At 36.2% G+C, this 20,806-nt stretch overlaps 2 protein-coding genes, 1 long non-coding RNA gene and 1 pseudogene across 4 annotated transcripts; 1 reads left to right on the top strand and 3 right to left on the bottom strand.

Annotated features, from left to right (window-relative positions):
• Window positions 1-175: 175 nt before the first annotated feature.
• LOC137725483 (uncharacterized) lies at window positions 176-2,088 on the top strand. The gene is made up of 5 exons (XR_011067531.1): window positions 176-339; window positions 512-640; window positions 832-858; window positions 1,000-1,124; window positions 1,388-2,088. It is a non-coding gene; the product is annotated as an uncharacterized lncRNA (long non-coding RNA).
• A 365-nt stretch (window positions 2,089-2,453) lies between these two features.
• LOC137712702 (uncharacterized protein At4g06598-like) lies at window positions 2,454-8,174 on the bottom strand. The gene is made up of 5 exons (XM_068451839.1): window positions 7,969-8,174; window positions 6,096-6,838; window positions 4,087-4,166; window positions 3,858-3,980; window positions 2,454-3,118 (listed from the first exon to the last, which is right to left on the bottom strand). The coding sequence occupies exons 2-5, from the start codon at window positions 6,815-6,817 to the stop codon at window positions 2,916-2,918; spliced, it is 1,128 nt and encodes a 375-aa protein (XP_068307940.1). The 5' UTR covers window positions 6,818-6,838; window positions 7,969-8,174; the 3' UTR covers window positions 2,454-2,915.
• A 2,015-nt stretch (window positions 8,175-10,189) lies between these two features.
• LOC137712950 (magnesium transporter MRS2-4-like) lies at window positions 10,190-13,928 on the bottom strand. 2 transcript variants are annotated; one of them, XM_068452161.1, is made up of 5 exons: window positions 13,345-13,928; window positions 12,743-13,191; window positions 11,176-11,451; window positions 10,587-10,728; window positions 10,190-10,474 (listed from the first exon to the last, which is right to left on the bottom strand). In XM_068452161.1, the coding sequence occupies exons 1-5, from the start codon at window positions 13,718-13,720 to the stop codon at window positions 10,263-10,265; spliced, it is 1,455 nt and encodes a 484-aa protein (XP_068308262.1). In that variant the 5' UTR covers window positions 13,721-13,928; the 3' UTR covers window positions 10,190-10,262. The 2 variants fall into 2 exon arrangements, with proteins under 2 accessions (XP_068308262.1, XP_068308270.1); XM_068452169.1 differs by having other exon boundaries at window positions 10,190-10,728; window positions 13,345-13,926.
• An 847-nt stretch (window positions 13,929-14,775) lies between these two features.
• Window positions 14,776-17,729, bottom strand: LOC137715066 (receptor-like protein EIX1; annotated as a pseudogene).
• Window positions 17,730-20,806: the final 3,077 nt, after the last annotated feature.

The following is a 20,806-nucleotide window of genomic DNA, read 5'->3' as shown; positions in this document are numbered from 1 at the left end:
GTCCAAGCCCATGTTTGTTAGCAACAAGGACTACGTTTAATGGTATTAACCGAGACTCGCATCGACTAAAACCTTCGCTAGAAGGTCTTAGCGAGAACCCTCCAGAACGAGCGGACTGCTAGTCCTGCTCTCTCCCTTCTCCTTCGCACCTTCGCCCTTTCGTCTTCTTCTTCCTCGTCGCACCTTCACCCTCTCGTCTTCTGCTCCCTTGTGGGTTTCCAGCCACGTACTCTGCGTTCGCCACCAAAAGCCTACTCAAGTGGGCGAATAAGCACTGCGTTCGCCGCCAAAGGCCCCCCTCAACGACCCATTCTCCAACCCCAACAGCCTATTAATTAGGTTTGTGTTAATGGTGTTTGATGAATTTATGTCAATTTAGGTTAAATTTTGTTAATTTGGATGAATCTCGTTAATGGGGTTTAATAAATTTATGTTAATTTGGATAAATCTTATTGGATATTAAAATTCCATTGTTGTTCTTTATTTTTTATTTTTTATTTTTTGTCTGCAGATTCTTGAAGCAGTAGAGAAAAATGGGAGTTTCAATTTTTTTGGAATCATCGGTTTTGGCATTGGAAGTCTGAGGGGTTTCTTGTTGGGTTTCTATGTTTTCGTCATTTCAGAGCATGAGGAAGTGAGGGTAAATCTTTTATTATCTTTCAGTGGAAATTATCCCTCTGTTTTTTGTTGTTGCTCATGGTGTTTGCTCAATCGATTGGGTATTTTTGTGTTTAGTGATTTTGGATTAAGCAATTGGTTGAACTTGACAGTCTTGCATGTAATTGATTGCATTCAGTATCACCTACATCTTATGAACCGCTGATTTTGCAGGGACACTGTTCTGCAGCTCTGTAAGAGGTACAATTGCTTGTGTATGATTCTTAGAATTGATGCTCTGTATGTAATTTAGAATCTTAGAATTGATTTAAATTTGAATGATGTAGGTAGATGTGAAGTTGGTTAATTTAATGGTTGAATTGGTGGCGGTGGTGGGTGCAGGTAGGGGTGGACATGGTGGCAGAGCTGGTTGGAGTTACATTGGGTTCAAAGGGAAGGAATGTGGTGCTGCAAAATAAGTATGGACCTCCAAGATTGTCAATGACGGTGAAACTCTCCTCAAATAGGTAATTGGTTCCACATTTGAATTAGCCAATTGCTGTTTTAGTATTTTGGAATCTTCGAATTGATTTAAATTTTAATACCGACATAAATTGAGTTGTCCTTGGTGGCATTAGTTTAACTTTAGTGTTAATAAACAACACTCAAAATGTTATCTACCAAATTATCGTTCATTGCTCATGTGTTCTAGTTGACATTTGTATCTAGAAGTCTGCATGAGCATCTCTTTATGGTTCCCCTTGTATTGCACACTGACTGCCCACAAAAGTTTGATCTTCCAGCTCCATTTGCATTGCACACTGCAGGACCATAGACAATTGTTGCATTCTATTTATGATGATGCAATCTGTGCATTTGGAGCGATGTAATCTGTGCATTTGGAAGGCTTGGCTGCATGTATAGTAGTGACAAATACAACATTAAACTAGACCTTGTATCTGTGGCAAAGGCTCTTCTTCTGAATATATGCCAATCAGCATTCTTGTGAGCCCAGAAGTTTCAGATGTCATATCCTCTCAAAGCAGCAAGCTTGGTTCTTTTTCTCATGGGATTACATATTCTGGACACCCCATAGCCTGTGCGGTTGGAATTGAAACACTCAAGATCTACATAATTAGTTGAAGGGCATTGAAGAATATGTGAATGAACTCAAGTTTAAGCACAAGTAGTTGCAACTTGTATATGTATTGATAGCTCAAGATGGTGAAAAAAATATGTAGACTTTCATGTAAAAGCACAATCCTTTCCCCATTTTGTTTGTGAGATGAATGATATTTTCAATAAAGCATCTTTTATCTCTTTAAAAAAATGTTTTTCAGACAAGAAAGTGGAAGTTTTCATAATTAAATATAAAAAATAAAAAATGAAAATTTAGTCCTAGCTAGTCCGGTACTGCACCAAATGCTTCACAATTTTAGTACTACTTAGTCCAAGCCAAGCCAATCCAGCTTAGTCCCTAAAGTTAGTCCAATCCAAGATAGTCCGGTGCAACAAACACACCCTTATAGACCAAACACCAACTGCTAGACGTTTTCAAATCTTTGTATTTACAAGGTTAATGTCTTCAACATGCGTGCTTGGTTACGGACGAGAAGCATCTGAAAGTATTCACGAAAGCCACTTAACTCCTTGAAAGTCATTTTCTCAAATACAAACGATATTCTACACTATGAGGAGGAAGGGTTTCCTACTTTTATCTCCTATAGTCAAATCCGTCGTCAAATTTTCCGTCCAATATGCTGACATGGCAAACGAGAACTGTACAGAAAAATAACTAAAATTTTGAACAGGTGCGATACGTGCATATCGATAATATCAACAGTGACAACAAAATCAAAGAAACCAGAGATTTCATTTGAAACATTTCACAAGTACACTTTTTTTTTGCTACCATCCAATCGGCCCATCGTTTTGTACTATGCTGAACTCTGCAACGGGCAAAAAATGGAACATACAACATTTTATGAATAAATGATTTACTTCAGACATACAATAACGATTGAAATACTGAACCTGCTTTGAGTTACCACCACCGGTAAGTCAACTGCCCCAAGTAGAATTTACTTTGGGAGTTGGCTACCAGGTGCACCGACATTAACTTAACAGACAAGGGCAATAAACAGAAATTAAATCGCACAAAGTGAGAAGAGAGAGACAGAGAGAGAAGGCGCCAGGAGTGGAATAGCTCGGCCTTATCCCGCAAAAGGGAAGCAAGAAACTTGGTCAGGCAAGGCATGCAACATCGATCAGTGGAAGAAAAGTGGAGGCAAAACACAACTTTTGGCCACATTGCACATCTAAATGCCAAGTGCGCCTGTTACAGGGTCACGACCTGCATTTGCATCCTTGTGTTTCAAAGACAGGTTTGCAAATTGGGAATCAAGGTCTCTGCTGTTAGAGCGGCTATGGCTAGAAGAAGGTCGCTGCTGTTGATGCTGCTGTTGTTGCTGATACAAGGCTCGTAGCCTCCCAATCTCCCTCTCCAATAATTCTTGTTCCACTGAAAATGGTAACACACATCTTAGTCACCTTATTAAATAATGAATACCAAAAAGGGGTAAAGAAGGTTCTGCTGTTGACATGACAGATACGTCAAAACCGCTTCCAGATACGTGGGCCTTCTAAATCTTCCATGCATTTTTCAGTGTGGTTTAAATCATGTTTTTTGTAACTTTCAATATTTTAGGAAGAGCCAAGGCATCCAATTGCAAACCCGTGAAGGTAGCCCTGGAGAGGGCGTTCACATTCATTTAAATGCAAATGTTCTGGCTTGAATTCTCCCTAAGATGCGTATGAAGGGTAAAATGTACTTTGAGCCTGCTAACTATCGCAAAAATTCCAGGTATTCAGGTGATAAAAGAGTAACCATAGGTAAAACATCTCTCGTCCAAACCCAAGGCTATTACAATCCACATGGTCCCCGCACTCAAATTGTTAAATATTATGCTTAAGTCTAACAACTCCTATGTGTTATCTAATTTTCTCCAGATCTTCATAGCATAATTTCTCATTGTTCTCCATTTGAATACCAATCATCCTCAAACAGCCATGGGTATGAAGTGTAAAATGTACCTTGAGAAAGCTTCAGTCTTATAACTTTTTCAGCTTCTGATTCAAATAATCCAAAACCTAATACACAGTTCTAATTTTACTCGAAACATATTATCCAAATTCAAGTAACAGATGAAGCCAAAAATGCATAGATTATGAAAACCTGAATGTTCAAGGTAGAAGCTTACAGTATTTGATAAGCTGCTCCTGTGCTATACTTTCTAAGCGCTGCTTGAGGGCTTTGTTCTCCATGCTCAGAATCATATTCTGCTGGTTGAGAAACTCAAGCTCAGCCGAAACTTCAGTCCCTTCTGCCTGTGGAGTAACACATGCAGGAACAATATTGTGAATCATAAAATACCTCATAAGAAAACCCAATTCAAACTTAAATAGAGTAGTTCCAGCTTTTGCTGACACTTGCCTGTAAAGCTTGTACATTCCTCTCCAGCTCTGCTATGTATTGAAGTTTCCGAACCCGTGAACGTTGAGCAAATTGCCTACAATAACTAGTATTTCAGTCTACATAAAATATAGTTTAATATTCCAATTCAAGAATACACCAACCAAGTTTCTAGAATTATGACCATTAGTGCTGTTAAAAGGAAATGATTATATCAAACCCAAAATCTGCATCATGATACAGAGCAAGTTGATAATTTTTTTGAGAAAGAAATGATTATATTAAACCCAAGAAAGGGAAAAAAGCAAAGGAGAGGTCAAAAAGACCACATCAAACAACCAGAGACACACAAACGAGAAAGAAGAAACAGCAGCAAGACTGAAAACTGAAAATCCAAACAAAACCCTAGAGAAGAATAAATAAATAGCAGCCTTCCAATCAATCCAAATTAGGAATAAAGGGGTATCTCTGAACTCTGAGGAAACAAAAGCCCAAAGCGCTGACTGAAAACAAATTCTGTCCCAAAGCTCCTCAAAACACAATCCATCGTAAGCTTAAAAACTCTCCTGTTTAGGCAACCCCCATCACCCTGGCCTTCTTGCCCTTGCACGCCAAATAATGATATTCACTAAGAAGAGATAAGCAGTCCCAAGGAATTATCCAGATAAGCAGTCACTAAGAGCCAGTTGATAATTATGAATCTAGAGTGTCCACAATTTAGTATGTAAAACAATTAGGAAAAACTTCTTGCATCAAAATTTTAACAAGGTTTAAAAAAATTATTTCACTCCACCCCAATTTTGAAAAGAAATCTGTGGAAATTTAACTTAAAACTTATGGCGATAGTCCTTAAGTGAATTACTCTTGAGATTTGAACAAGCAGCATTCAAATGCTTAAGAGCAAAGGGACAGTCCTTGTCCAGTCCTTCAACTATCTTCCTCCACTTTCCCAGAAAACTAAACTATATAAATTAAAACTATTAAATTAGCATACGTACTTCTCCACATTAGCTATAAAACAGATGATAGGTAGTATTCCACTTAGCTTCTCACGTTGTATTGTCTTCCCAAATTAGAAGAGTATATGAAGCTACACCTCATACGTAATCACGCGTAATATGTATTCCACATACATAGTCACGCCTAATACTCAGGGCCACATACTGGTCAACAACTCAACTTCATGCCTAACACCAGGTGATCTAAAGTAAATAGAGTAAACTTTCTTCATATTTGTAATATATTACAGGTGTATGCTTGCAATTAAGGACAAATTTGTCCAAATACAGCTATTTATATACTTAAATGCTTGCAGTATATTAATGTGATGTGCTTGCATGTAAGTTTTATGCATTTGTGTATGATTGTATGGATGCACTTAAAGTTGCACGCTTGCAACATGGATGTAACAATGCAAATCCCAACGCCATGTAGCCCACTAAGTAACCAAGTTGCAGAGAAGCAACGAAGTACCCCTAACATACCACATACAAAGCATTGAAGGCTCCTGTATCCGTACCATAACTAGAAAAGTACCACAGTCCTTATTTCATCTATTCAAGTGCTCATTCCAATTATTTACATTCCGTTATGCTAGTCATCACATAGATCCATTTAAGGGAACAATTCTTATTTACACAAATTTATATGCATTCTAACTACAGTAAAGACTTTTGTAAAGCAGCCTCAAATTATGTTTTTTGGAATAAATTGAGTGTGAGATAGAGGGTGTATGCTTATTTCATCAGGAAAACCTATAAAACAACCTAAAGAAAAGTAGAGACAGATCAAAGAGACAACCTAATATGTAAGAGTAATTTTGCTATATTGATGTCAGGTAAAATGAGTACGGGCGCAAAGAAATACCAAATCAATTCATCAGGAAAATCCGCAACAGCCAGGAAAAAAAAAAATTGAAGTAGAGGCAGTAAAAGAGAAAACCAAAATTTATGTAGATTAATGTCACTTTGTTGGTATCAGGTAAAATGAGTAAAAGTATAGGTAAAGTACTAAAGAAACTACATACTGTTTAGCACGTTTTGCATCTGTCTCAGATGCATAAGGCTTAGCATTGGAATTGTCCTTTCTCTCAGAAGAAGCCTTTGGATCATGAAGACCAGAATCAAAATGATCCTGCTTTTCACTCACTGTAGAGGCAATCCCATCAGCTTCTTGTGGTGTAGATAATGATCTTGAATTCTGAAGAATAATGTTATCCCTGGCAGAAGGAAGGCCCCCCAGGTTATTTACACTATTCAAGGAAGACTCCCATGCTTTATTCTTCTGCTTCACCAAGTTCAGTTCTGTGTATAATGAAGCATGTCGTAAATCTTTTCGAGGATCAAAGTCTTGAGATCCCCAAGAGGGTGCAGAAATCATATTATGATATTTGTACTCGTCTTGAGTGGCATAATCAAGGTTGGAAGCATTAATTGCATCCACATATGCAAAAGAGTCACTTGATGAACGACGATGACCTCCTCTGCGTATAGGTGTGTCTGGCTCATTAAGGAGATCATCAAGCCAAGAAGGTTGTTCCTCTATAAGTAGGCTCTCTGAGGAAGTCCTCTGGTGATGTGCATTTCCCTCTCTAGGCTTCTGAACAATTTTTGATCCAATTGCAGGACTAAGGACATAATCCGCATATGATGGGGCAACACTAGGAAATGGACTTTTAGGAGGAAGTAAAGGATGCTTTCCGGAATACATAAAATTTCTGATATTTGATGTACTCTTGGAGTTTGCCATTGCTGAAGCACAAACCAGTCCCTGTCAAACGATATAGTGTAAGATGACAGAGGCAGAAAAGGTATACAACATGGAAAACAAATGTATAACTAAAGCACAGTGTTGACAAGCCAATTGATAAATATGTCATCATCAACAAAGGAAAATAGGAAAAGAAAAACATGGGATAAAGTCAATAACTTGCCACTAAAAAATTGAAAACAGAAAGAAGACATAATAACTATAACTCTGCTATTAATATCCTTCTCCATGTTGACATGAATACACACCTACATCAATGGGCAAGAACACGTCTACTGGAAACTTCAAAATTATCAATACAATTCATAAGGCATACGAGTTTGAAACCCAAACATACACAAGCTTAAAACACAGATATGCCAGCATAGAAATACATTCAAATGGACAACACTACAACTACCCAACTTTCTGAGCAGTATGGTGATCACGAAGAAACCATTTTCATCGCTATAATAACATCGAAACCCAAATTAACACAAAACTAAAGCCTCCATCCAACTGGGTTTTCTGCTTTCTCCCCATTAAATACCACCACGTACGGTTACACTCTAAATGAATCGGAGGGCCCAACCACAAGGCTAACTGTGTTAATGAAAAGCCAAAAATTCCCAATCACCGCACGCTACTGACTCAAACCATCAAATTTGTTCCTGAAGAAAACATGGAAAGAAAAGATAAAAGATGGAAACTTTTGAATTGAATAGAATCTCCTAAACAAATGAGGTCCTAATCACAGTTGGTTGGGGTGAGGGATTCGGGTTTCTCAGCCCCAAACAACAAAAATCTTCAGAGATTCAAACCTGCAAAGCTCATTTCATTTTCCCACATTTTCTCATCAGCCAAACAGACAACGAATCTCACAATTTCCGAAATGAAAAATCACAGATAGAGCCCTCAAAAATCATCATTTGCAACGAAAAGATAATCATCAAGTGATTTATTGGACGAAATGCTGAGAATGTGTGCGATTATCAGCAAAATTAATCACAAACAGCTGCTGATTTGACGAAACACAGAAACGGAGATACACGCGCACGAAGCTAAAAATGCTTCCTTTTGGTTCGAGAAAATACACACAAACATATATATTTATATATATATATATATGTATTTGTGTATGTATTGATTACCTGTAGTGAACGAACAATCGAGATCTTGAAACGCAATGATCGAAGAATCAGAGATGTTTATCTGTCCTAGGGTTTCTGAGATATCAATGATTTAATACCCCTCTTCTCTTCGGAGAAGAAGCTCTCTCTCTCAATCTCTCTCTCCTCTCTCTCTCTCTCTCTCTATCTATCTCTCTCTACTATTTCTTCTGGTTAATGTCTGGGGTTTGGATTGAAATTATATTTTGTTTTGTCCTTTTTAATTTATTTTATTATTTAAATGTTTTTTGTAAAATTTAGTTGTCAACTTTGTATCTTTTGGATGCACAGCCTTGCAAGTTGCAAGTGGCGCCTTTTTATTCCCCCTTTCCAGTTCATTTTTGCCTACCCAAAATCCTATTCTGGGATTAAAGATGGTCAACAAAGTTGAAACCACAGAGAAAATTTACATTTCATAACCGAGTTTTTTTGTTTTTGAGACAATTTTTTTATATTTCTATAATTATTAAAAATGTGCGGATTTAGTCCTTGAATCGTTACAGTTATTACTTATTGTGATTCTTTTTAGAATAATGTGTTGATTTAGTCTCTGAATTATTAATTCAACTTCTAAACTATTTTTTTTCTTCAGAAAAGTAAGCCCTTTAACTCATTAAATTTGTCAATTGCATTTCTACTATAAGACTCAAAAGCTATTTTATTCAAATTTTCGTCGAGTCACGTAACTTACATGTAATACATTTTAAAGTATACGTTAATAGTTTCAATGCGTTTAAGAGCTTATTTTCTTGAAAAAATAATGTATAGAGTTAAATTTGGAGGGTATGTTGGCAATTTGATTCGTAATATATATGCAATATTAATTGCTTATTGACAAGATAGTAACAGTATTACTCCATAAAGTGTGTCATCTATAAGTAACATGGCTTAAATTGATGAAACATTGGATAGACTAGCTTTGAATCTTATAGTAGGGATGAAATTGTCAGTTTTAATGATTTTAAGGACTAATTTAGAAACTTAACTTTCGCATAAGTATTAATTTAGGAACCAAATCAAAATGTCAGTTCACAATTTTAGGTGTAGAAAACCTAGAGACCGAGATCATCTTGTTCTCTTGGTTATTTTTTCATCAGAAATCTAAGGGTCACGACATATTTTACTATAGTCTTAAACAAAATGGGTGAATTTTTATCGACTTTTAATAATCATTTCGATTTTTAGTTTTTAGGTTTTGGTTTTCCTTTTTTTTTTTTTATTTAAAAAAATATAATTAAAAAATAGTTACCAAACAACCATTTAGTTTTATAAACGAACATTTGGATTAAAAGTAAGTACACAAGAGAACTCAATTTCAACACATACTTCGATATTCCCAAAACGAGTTTGACTCTTTTTATTTTGTGAAAAGAATTGAAGTGATAATAATATTCTCTTCAATCAATAATTTAGATTATTATAAACCCTAATTCCCGAACCAACAATAATCTAACCCCAATTTAGAATGTTAATAGTATTAGTAGGGCCATTTTAAATTTTCTTTGTGGAGTTATGCAACTTTGTTGCACACAAGCATTTCCTTTGGTTTTATTTTCTTATTACAAACGCAAAGTATAAATGAACAATGTGGAGTGAGTTGTTGACAACGACATTTATCATCTCAACATAATTAATTAGTTAATTAATCAAATTAAATTGATTAATTAATCAATTAATTAATTAATTTAATTAATAGGGTATTGACAAATAGGAAGAGTGAGAGGAGGAGTCGGCACTTAAAAGGTGCATGATGGGAGACAGCCAATTCCTCATCAATAAAGTCAGCAACAAGATAACAAATTCAGTACAATATAAATCAAACATGTCCACATTTATTCAACCTAATTTGGAAAGAACTTGGCTGATGAAGTCCTACTTACAACCAATCCAGGATGGACACATGTCCAAGTTTTGATTAAAAAATTCTAAATTTGAACACATGTCCATCCCGGATTGGTTGTAAGCAGAATCGGCCGTTGAATTTACAACAAGCAATCCCAAACCCTAAACGGTTGGATTGTCGAAATTCACTATAGATTGGGCCCCAGAAGGTGCCTCTTTTTGGGATCCCAATGCAAACACGCATACAAATGATATTGAGCAAGGAAAGATTTGAACTTGAAACATCGACTACAAAGAGTATGCTCTTAAACAATAACAAAGCGCACCAAGCACGACCTAATTACGCCAAACTCACAAAACGTAAGGAAACCATCACCGAAATGACGTTAATTTTGAGCCAAGAAAACTCATTCATCTGTTTAACATGTACAACACTATACTAACCTACATGCCGTGTAATTCGAAATGAATCTGGCAGCATACGAAGTCATGAAATCCCTAAAAAAACTCCTTGTGCTCATACAACATGTAAACACAAGCTTACTTACAAAGCCACTGGTTAAGGGTTCGTAAATAAGTTTGCGAATCTGAGTACTATCTACAACAGATGACAGGCTCGACTCATGTATCAAGCAGCTTCTTCCACCTGGCATACCCGAATATGAGAAAGAAGAGTAACACGGAAAATGCAGTAATACCCCCAACAAAGGGCTCAAATATCCCTTTCTTGGTGTATAATATACAGGGGATGTTCATACCAAATATACCAGATATCAAGGTCTCCACTGCTATCGCAAATGATGCAATGGTCAATGTCAACTGGAGCTGAATGAGTTCGTTTCGTTGGTTATCAAGTTGTATGTTGACATAATCCTCCGTGTCATCAATATACTCCCGCACCTACATCCAATGAACACAATACGAACATGAGCAATATTCAAGGACGGATTAACACAATAACCAATCATGCTTAACATGCACAACTAACTGGTTTCTAAATTACAATTCTTATATACCAATGACAGTGAAATTAGTTCCAACTGGGAACCCACAAGAGGTCCAAAGCCTCCAAAGTATTCCAGGAGCAAGTGCAACCACAGAACTCTTACAGAAAATATGCAACATTTAAGAAATCTAACCTAAAATTCATTATCTGGAACTGAATCAAAGTTGATGCAACTGCATTAAAACACAAGCTAACGGTGACAAATGATATTTAATATTGTTTTGTAAAACGTTAAGTTCTCCAGGACGAGATCCTTTAAGAAGCATTTGTGTAAACTGAACTTAATAGTCAAGTTCTATAGTATAAAGTTGTTATAGTAGGTCATAACAATTAGCACTCACAGATAATATTTTGTTATGGGTTCCATCCAGTTGCATAAAATATGCCTCAAGCAGCATCTCTAGATCTTCTACGTTATCGTAATCCATATTGTTACTGTTTACCAAGCTCCCACTTCTGTTAGAACTAAGCCGACGTAAATAGGGTGCAGATATGCTATTTGAAGCAGAACGCCCCAACAAAGCCTCAGGTTGTTGATTCTGCATCCATTTCCTTGTTAAATATAAATGTGCCATATCTTCATTGTCATCCAACAAATGTTCGAGTTCATCCCTCACCTGAAATCAGATAGACACACGCTTCTAACTCAAAAGGAAACAAAAATATAAATATTAAATAGTGGCATACAGATAAAACATGTATGCTAAGTCCCCATTTTACAGAAACTTTTTCTAGCATATTGTCAAATAGCAAAGAGTATCAACTTCTCTTTGTACTCCTGCACAATCTAGAAACAGCTAAAGCCTCAATCCCATGCACCACACAAATTCAATCCCACGCACCATACAAATTCAATCCCACACCGACAGCTAAGTATAAAAGGATTCTATCAAGTTGCCATGAGAAATGTACATTTTTCAGCTAAACTTGACACCTCTTCCCTAGCAACAGTCATATAAAGTAAGTTATATGGATGTTGGTTTTGCCACCCCATCAAGTAGAAACAATTTCAAGAGAAGCCCCCTGTCGATCAATTTTCAACATAATAAGACCTAACTCCTGATATGATTCACTTCATATGCACTCAGTTATACAGGCTAACAATGTCAATACTAAAACCAGAACAACTCTAAAGGAAGTGTGGTAATAAAAATCTCATCAGAAATATCTTATCATTCACTAGAACGTGAGGGCTTTAAAAAATTATTCAAACCTTCGTGTCACTTACACATAGGAGGATTTAGAAAATGGAACTCTGTCATCTCAAACATCATAATTTCAATTTCATAAACCCTTTTATATTTACTTGTGCATTAAACTTAGGCTAAGGTTTGATTTAAAGCCCCACTTAGATGCCAAAAACCTTTGCCATTCTTCATATGGCATGAATGCAGGAAAGCCTATAAAAAGAACAAATGTATTACCATTGACTTAAAATATGAAACGCAGATAAAGGTAACTCAACAAAACAAGAGTTGATGACAATGGCTCTCAACTATAATCAAATTATTCAGTGTGTCAAACAACCATAGCATCTAGCCCAGACAACCAACCCGATGTAATTAGGCGACCAGAAATATATGCTGAATAAATGTAAAGATGCTTTTATTAGTGAATTGAATGGCATTTTACGAGCGCACTACCATTACAAATTTCTATCTTTGATATATTGATGTATCTGTTTGTTTCAGTTCCTAATTCATGAAACATTCTTGAAGCAGATTCTGTCGAGACACTTTATCACAAAAACTATGAAATGACAAACATTTTAACTCCAAGTTGCGTCAGGTTATTAATTCCCGAAATAATTGAAATTAGACATGCAGCACAGCAAATCATCTGAAAAAATATAACAAAGAAAATAATGACAAATGATATCCCTCAAGAAGAAGGGTTAAGCAAACATACCTTCTGTACACGTGCAAGCAAACGCGTAAGAATGCTTTTCAAACTCCTCACAAGTTCAAGGTTTTTGGTGCTAACATTTCTAGCCAGTTCATCTAAAACAGGGTAGGCTTCTCTCTCAAGGTCTGCCACACTAGAATTCAAGTATGTACAGACAACTTCTAATGCAATCTCCAGAACCTGAAACTCAAATGGGAGATCACACTGCACACCTTCAACGGCTTCAGGAACACGTAACCATTTCCTTCCGGTTGAAGCATTCATTCCACTAGCTAGTTCATCAAGTGGACTTGCTTCTTCTATCCTGGATTGCCTTTTCTGAGGAAGTTGTTGCCTTAGCTGATCCGCAAACGGAAGAACCTCCTGCCGAAGAGGATCAAGCAACAAAACCTCTTCCGCTGTAACTATGGCCTTTATAAACTCTAAATTAACCACCATGGCCTTCTCCCTAGCTGCAATTGAAATGAGAAAACATATTTCCATTGGTCATCATGGTCTGCTATGACTACACAATTAAAAAACCAGCAAATAAGGTAACCCTAACCCTAACTCTAATGAGAATTCACATATAAGATAAAAAGGGGGAAGAGGAGGATGAGGAGTACCAAGGATGCTGGAGGAATGGGAGAAGACAGGGCCGAGAATCCTCAAGTCCCGGGCGGGAATGGCGGCGAGTCGAATAATAGCATTCTTGTCACACTCGACGAGCTCTGATCCGCCAAAGCGGTCAAACCGCATCCAAAGCCTGGCTCCTCCGGCCTTCTTCTTCCCCTTCACGCCACCGCCGCCAGTAACAACCGCGTTCAGATTATTATTATTGTTGTTGGTATTGGTACTGTTGATATGGACATTGGAGGGGGGAGGATATCGAAACGGCTGCGGCGACGAGGGAAAAGGGGAAGGGGGAGGGCCAATGAACTTCTTGGGGGGGCGGCGGCGGATGCTGCTGCTGCGCTTGAAAGAGAAGGGACCCTTCCCCATTTTTGCTTCTCTTTCTCTTCCCGTTCCGTGTGTGTATTTAAGCGAGTCATGGATCTTTTTCTTCCCCTTCTTCTCTCCTGCTCCGATTCCGACTCCGACTCTGCCTCCTCATCATCCCCAGCCGCTTGCTTCTTTCACGTTTTCTCTCTCAACTCCCAAACACACTTTATTTAGTTTTTAATTGTTTTTCTATATAATAAGGAACGCGAGAATTTTATTGGCACCGGATGCCACATACACCTTTTGTGTGCCGTGGCGGTGAGGTAAAGTAAGGAGATGTATTCAATTGATATTACGTGGAATTTTAAATCTTTTAATGAATTTAAGGATTTCAATTATGATTTTAAGTGATTTTCTAAAATTCAAGGTGTATTCAATTAGGATTTTAAAGAAATTTATAATATTTCATGTATATTCAATTAGAAATTAATTTTAAAGAATTTGAGAAAGTTGAGAAATTAAAAGGAATTAAAGAGATTTCGTAGTTTTTTTTAAGCATTCACAAATCGCCTCTCCCCATGACGGAATTAAATCAAAATTTTATTTGGAATCTCTATAAATTAATTAAACTCCATAAAAATTCATGGATTTATAAATTCATTAAAATCTCTCAAATTCTCAATTGAATACACCCCCTAAGATAATACAATTGATTGAAAATTTAAAAATAAATAAACAATTGTATCAGGAAATTTGGAGTATCGGGCCAAGTTTTTGATAGCGAGTGTAGCGTGTAATGTAAGTTGTAATCATAGTTAAACTCATCTAACTTAAGAATATATACACACAATCCCTTTAAGGGAAGGAATTTCTATTTTTATTTTTTAAATTGAGATTAGTTATGAGACGCACTTTACATCGAACTTCAACTCTATAAATATAGTTTCTCGTGACCGTATTTGAAATTTCATATTTATAAAGCAAATCTTACAATTTTATTCAGGAAAAGAAAAAAAAACCAAAGAAAAGATAAAATAAATTGGCACAAAGACTCCATTTGTATAGCAGAAAAGTATAAACAAACCACACAAACGCCTCTAACGGCTGAAAAATAGTTAATAACATTCAACAATTGCATCATAAAGCTTCTTCACAGTGCGATTTTGGAACTGAGAAAATGCATTGCTCCATGGCACATTAGACAACAATGAACCAAGAACAATCGAAAACCCGAATGCAAATCCAAGCCCCAAGCTCAAATAGAACCGACCATCTTCAAGTAAATGACCTTCTATGTGCTCTTCATCACCTACCGGTAGCATCGCCTCATTTATACTGCAACGTTCTTCCAATGGATGTCCGCATAGTTTATTGCCAACATAACTAGACTGATCAAAGCTCTGAAGCTGAGTGCTTATCGGAATCTGCCCTATCAGATTGTTATAGGACAAATTTAGATAATTGAGAAATGTCAAGTTCGATATGCTTGGAGAAATTTCGCCAGAAAGTTGGTTCACGGACAAATCAAGTGACTCTAACATTTTCATATCACCGATTTTGGAAGGGATTCTTCCAGTCAGAAGATTATTGGATAAATTCAATGTTTGCAAGATAATGAGGCTGGTCAGCTCTTCGGGGATTTCTCCAGATATCATGTTGCTTGAAAGGTCCAAGCTAGTTACCAAACGAAGCACTGTGTCATATTTCACTTCTCTGCCTTTGGTCACAAAATCCGCATTCTCTATGTAGGCCTTACGAATCATATAATAAAAAAAATAGGCATCTTCAATACTGGTGCCTCCTTCGCTTGAAAGGGTAGTGGCCATGGATGAAAAATTTTGGAAGCATCTTGGTATCGTTCCCGAGAGATTGTTATAAGCAAGGTCCAAGATTTGGAGATTTGTGAGACTGCAGAGTTCATCTGGAATGAAACCATGGAACTTATTTGAACAAAGACTAAGAACTGCCAAGCTTGGGCCAAACCATATTGGAATGCCTCCAGCAAACTTGTTTCCAGCAAGGTCAAGAAGAAACAAATGCTCACAATTTTGTAGGGACACGGGTAATTCTCCAGATAGGCTATTATTGCGCAAGTGCAATGATCCAAGGGAAAGTAGGTCTCCAATAAAGCTTGGAATTTTCCCAGTCAAATTGTTGTCTTCTAAATTCACAGTTGTCAAGTTTGGCCAGTATAACAGACAATCAGGAATTTCTCCATCGAGGAGATTGTTGTCAAGATGAAGAACTTGAAGGGTTTTAGGTACATCACTCCTATCACAAAAGAAGTGAGAGAGAGTTCCCGAAACTGATGAATTGGAAAGATCAAGAATAGACACTGCCGAAGACACAAGAGGCAATGAACCGTTGAACTGGTTCGATCTTAAGTCAATTACCAAATGTAAACCTATATAGAAAGAATTGGAATGGTGTTTTGGTTTTGGCCAGTTGGCAGAAACTATGTTTGGAACCTCCCCGGACAATTGATTACTCGAGAGACCCACATAGTTTTTTACATCATATGAAAAGATGTTCCAGAACCAAGTCGGAATGGTACCTGAAATTCCTGTATTGGACATGTTAAGAGCAGACAACTGATTTTGACTTTGAAGCCATGTAGGCAACTCTGATGGGTCCAGATGCCAAGAACCTAAACTCAAGATAGAAAGTTGAAAAGGAGGAACCCAGTCATAGTTGGTTTTAAGAGTCAAGGAGTTATCATCTGCAGTAAACATTTTCAATCTTGTAAGATTAGTAAAATGAGCTTCAGAGACAACACCCTCGAATGAATTATGATCAATGCCCAAGTATTGTAAGCGTGATAGATTTCCTAGGGACACCGGAATGAGACCTGATATAGAATTATACGAAAGATCAAGAGAACTTAAATTTTTAAAAATTCCTAACATACCAGATAAATGACCTGAAAAATTATTATTCGAAAAATCTAAATTATCTATTTGATCAAAACTACACCGAGACAAACTTTCTAAGATTTCTGATACCCTCCCCCTAAAATTGTTCACCCTTAGACCAACAGAAGTCAACCTACAAAGATTTCCCAAGGAGTTTGGGATTTCCCCTTCAAGCTCATTCCCACTTAATTGAAGATCAACAAGGGCTGTCAAGTTTCCAAGGGAACTCGAAATTTCACCATGGAAAGCATTCAAAGAAAGATCAAGGGACTCAAGATTGCCCAAACTGTACAACCATGTAGGTATGGTAGAGTTGACATCATTGTGAGCAAGATCAAGAACTTTAAGATTTGTCAAGTTCGCAATACCACTTGGCATGTGATGAAGTTCGCAGTCAGGAAAATGCAACTCTACCAGCAGAGAAGGGAGTGTGTTTACTTGTAACCAACGAGATGCGTTGGTAAGATCTACTGAACTCATGTCAAGATGTTTCAACTGAGAAAGACCAGAGAGCCATTCAAGATTCTCGACCATCAAATCAAAGTTGTAAGAAAGGTCGAGATAACGTAGACTTGAGAGATTTCCCAACTGATGAGGAATGGTTCCGTTGAACCCTGCACTCGAGAGATCAAGATATCTTAAACCTTTAAGAGAACCCAAAAAGCTGGGAATCTACAATCCTTCAAAATAATTGTGGCTTAAGTCCAAGTGGCTGAGATGCTTTAAATTGAGTAGAGAAGGATTTACCTTGCCACCCAGCTTACGGTTCTCACCAGTCACTTCATCCAAATAACCAGCAAGGTGGAGCTCATGGACATGACCGGTTAAATTACTGCAGGTAACACCGGTCCAGTTGCAACAATCACCTTCACCATCCCAAGAGGAAATCATATTTGAAGAATCATTGAGATCTTTCTTGAACATAAGAAGTGTTTGTCTCTCATTTTCTTTGCAAGGCAAATGGACCAGGTTTCCATTGCATAAGGTAAGTGTAAAAGACGCAATGGATAGAAGAAAGGTGAGTAGGTAAACAAGTGTCATGACTGTCATCGTATAGAAATGGAGTAGGTGATGGATGTGAGGAATGAGTAATTTAGAGGAGTGCTATATATACACACGTTAGTAAAGAGTAAAGGTCCAACCTCGGCCCTACTCTTTCTATTTACTACAAATCATTTTTCTACATCCCTCCCGGCAAAGACGGAAGCGGGTCAAGAGATTTAAGACAGAAAGGATGGTCCATCCCCAAAACAAATTCCAGGCAGTGATGGATATGGTTCACCCCTAAAGAAACGTCAGGACCATATATAGCAATAATTGATCTACTTAAATTAGTTTTAAAAATCATTTTCCGGAAGAGAATTGAAGTATAGATTGACGAGGCCGAATGCCCTTATTTTACTCTACTACTATTGGATATTTAATTGAGAAAATTATAATTAGATGCGTCATTGTAGACATTTAGAAGTGAGTCATTTTTCTACATCGAGACCTACAAAGTCGTTATGGAAAAATTTAGGGGTAAATGAATTTTAATCCTTGTATTAGATTAATTTTTCATTAAAACCTGGTGTAGTATTAGTTATTTGATCTTGGTCTTCCATGTCATCATGATTACTATAACTCATATTTTGTTGTTTTTAAACTCCTTAATGGCTCTTTTTGTTCCCATTGTGCCCCTATAATTAATTATTCGACCTTCTTGGTATGTTCCACATTATTAGAAACTAATTTTGACTTTGATTAATTGATTTCTTCCATGATTTATATATAGTGCCTGGAAAGATTTTTCATATCATCATGCCTAAATTACAAGATGAAAAAAGTTAAGGTATCAAACGTATAACACACCAACAAAGTGTGTGTATCTAAATATTAGTACCTAGTTGAAAAAATCTAATCATAGTATCTAGTTGAACGCATCTAAATCATAGTACCTAATCGAATGTATCTACGTTATAGTACCTAATCAAATTTATCTAAATTATCGTACGTACCTAATCGAATGTATAACTTATCGTACCTAATCGAATACAAATGCAATAGATCAAACCCAACTCCAAACTCAACAATTCATACACTAATAAAATGATCAAAACCCAATAATAAAATCAACCATACTAAATAACAAAAAAAAAAAAAAAAAAAACGGTAATATAATAAGAAATATCACAAGCACAATGCCACAAAAAAAGTTACTGAAGTTGAACCCATTCTCTTCTTTGCAAATCGTTGGAATCCACCTAGTAACACAAGCCATATGCCATTCAAAACCAACGGAAAGAAAATAGAGAGAGACCTAATGCAAATGATGAGAAAAAAGGGGAAAATCGTAATTAGCAAATGTACGTGAAGAAATCAGCCAATATATGGATGGTTGCCTCATCTCTTTTTCAATTGCAGAAGCCTAATCTCTTTTTCTAAGGAGAAGCTTAATCTGTCACTCAGTACTACGGTCTGGTGGTATTTCTCTTCACTTGGAAGTGAAAGGTCTTAACTTCGAATATCGTGGATAACGAATTCGATACAAAATTAGGCTACCCATTGTGTGACTTAGCCGAATTCTCCCTCGATGTACTAAAAAAAAGAAGAAGAAGCCTAATCTCTAATTCATTTGATGTTGCATCTTTAAATGCTCATTTCGAATTTAAAAAAAAAAAAAATTCATTCAATTGTGAAACCATTCAAAAGCAATACTTAGGGGTAATATAGGATAAAACATAGTAAAATTACATAAAAGAAATTAAATATGACGTGTAATAAAAATGATGATTTGGACACGAGTCAAAGAACTAAATTTAAATTTAAATTTATAGTTTAAACGTAATCAACAATTAAATTTAAATTTATAGTTTATGGGATTATGGTGACAATCAACGAGCATTTGTAAATTTTTTTTTTTGAGTTTTAACGAAAAACCCACGATATTGATCACTTTAACGAAAAATCACCTTTTTATACTAAAAAGTCAAACCTGAAACTATTCACTTTACCCTTTATGCCTTTCAAGTAATTCGATTCATAACTTAAAAATCACGTTATATGCTTTTCAAGTAATTTAATTCATAACAATTGACAGCTCAACATTAGTCTTGCATAATATTCTAGAGCTGATCTTATTTCTGTTTTTGTCTTAAGATTTTTATTTTTTCTTTTCCAAAGAAAGGTATAATTGGAGGAGAAGTCTTTTCTCAACCTTGGAATTTTATGAAAAGAGCTTCCTTTTTCTACACCCATCCCCCACAAAGACGGTAGACAAAGTTGTTATGGAAAATTTATCGGTCAACAGAAATAGGACAAAAGTCACATGGTTGTAATCAGGCATGCAGATGGTACTAATTGTTCTACAATTCAGAGGGCAAAGAAACCCAAACCACAAGAAATGAGAGAAAAAGAAACATGACAAGTTCTTGTATTTCACCGTGTTTGCAAATTGCAAGCGCATCCAGACTTAGTAACTTGAGAAATACAACTCTTAGAAGGTTTTCTGAAATAAACGTTGTGCAATGAATGAGTATAAGTCATTTAGAAGACAAATTATGTATCAGAGTAAACAGAGTTTACTCTCATTGGTCAAGGAAGAAGACTATATCCATCAAGACAATCCACCACTTGCATATACAGTTATATATCTCACAATGAATAATATTCTATAGGCCTTATTTCTTTTATTTTTGTCTTAAGATGGTTTTTTTTTTTTTTTTTTTTTTTTTAATTTTTTAATTTTTTACCGGTGAAAAGTATAATTGGAGGAGATTTTGCTCAACCTGTGAAATTTATGAAAAGAGCTTGATTCTTCTACATCCAGCCCCATAATGACGGTAGACAAAGTCCTTGTGGAAACATTTATAAGTCAATCAAGAGATATATGACAAAAATGATGTCCCATCCCCAATATAATTCCAACTTCATCCCAAAAGAAAAGTCACAAGAGTTCTAGGAAAAAATAAAAAATATTCATGAGAGACTTATGGCTAGTTTCGGGTTGATTGATAGAGAATCAAAGCAAATTTACTGATGAATTGCAATTTCAAAAAGAAAATCTGAAGAATAAAAAAACGAAATACAACGAGAAGAATGAGCATTTGTAAATTTAAATTTATAGTTTATGGGATTATGGTGACAATCAACGAGCATTTGTAAATTTTTTTTTTTTTTGGAGTTTTAACGAAAAACCCACGATATTGATCACTTTAACGAAAAATCACGTTTTTATACTAAAAAGTGAAACCTG

The sequence above is a fragment of the Pyrus communis genome, chromosome 1 (genome assembly GCF_963583255.1).
Source record: "Pyrus communis chromosome 1, drPyrComm1.1, whole genome shotgun sequence".
NCBI lineage: Eukaryota > Viridiplantae > Streptophyta > Magnoliopsida > Rosales > Rosaceae > Pyrus > Pyrus communis.
Note: the sequence above shows the minus strand (reverse complement) of the source record. Positions and strands in the feature narration are given on the sequence as shown.

Bases quoted from the DNA above. Each gene is read 5' to 3' on its own strand.
- LOC137712702 (XM_068451839.1), bottom strand. From the start codon at position 6,817: ATGGCAAACTCCAAGAGTACATCAAATATCAGAAATTTTATGTATTCC. The intron at 3,981-4,086 runs GTGTCAGCAAAA...CTCCACAGGCAG, and splicing joins TGTACAAGCTTTACAGGCAA to AAGGGACTGAAGTTTCGGCT. The intron at 3,119-3,857 runs GTAAGCTTCTAC...TACCATTTTCAG, and splicing joins GGAGCAGCTTATCAAATACT to TGGAACAAGAATTATTGGAG.
- LOC137712950 (XM_068452161.1), bottom strand. From the start codon at position 13,720: ATGGGGAAGGGTCCCTTCTCTTTCAAGCGCAGCAGCAGCATCCGCCGC. The intron at 13,192-13,344 runs GTACTCCTCATC...TTTCAATTGCAG, and splicing joins CCATTCCTCCAGCATCCTTG to CTAGGGAGAAGGCCATGGTG. The intron at 10,729-11,175 runs GTGAGTGCTAAT...CATTGGATGTAG, and splicing joins CCCATAACAAAATATTATCT to GTGCGGGAGTATATTGATGA.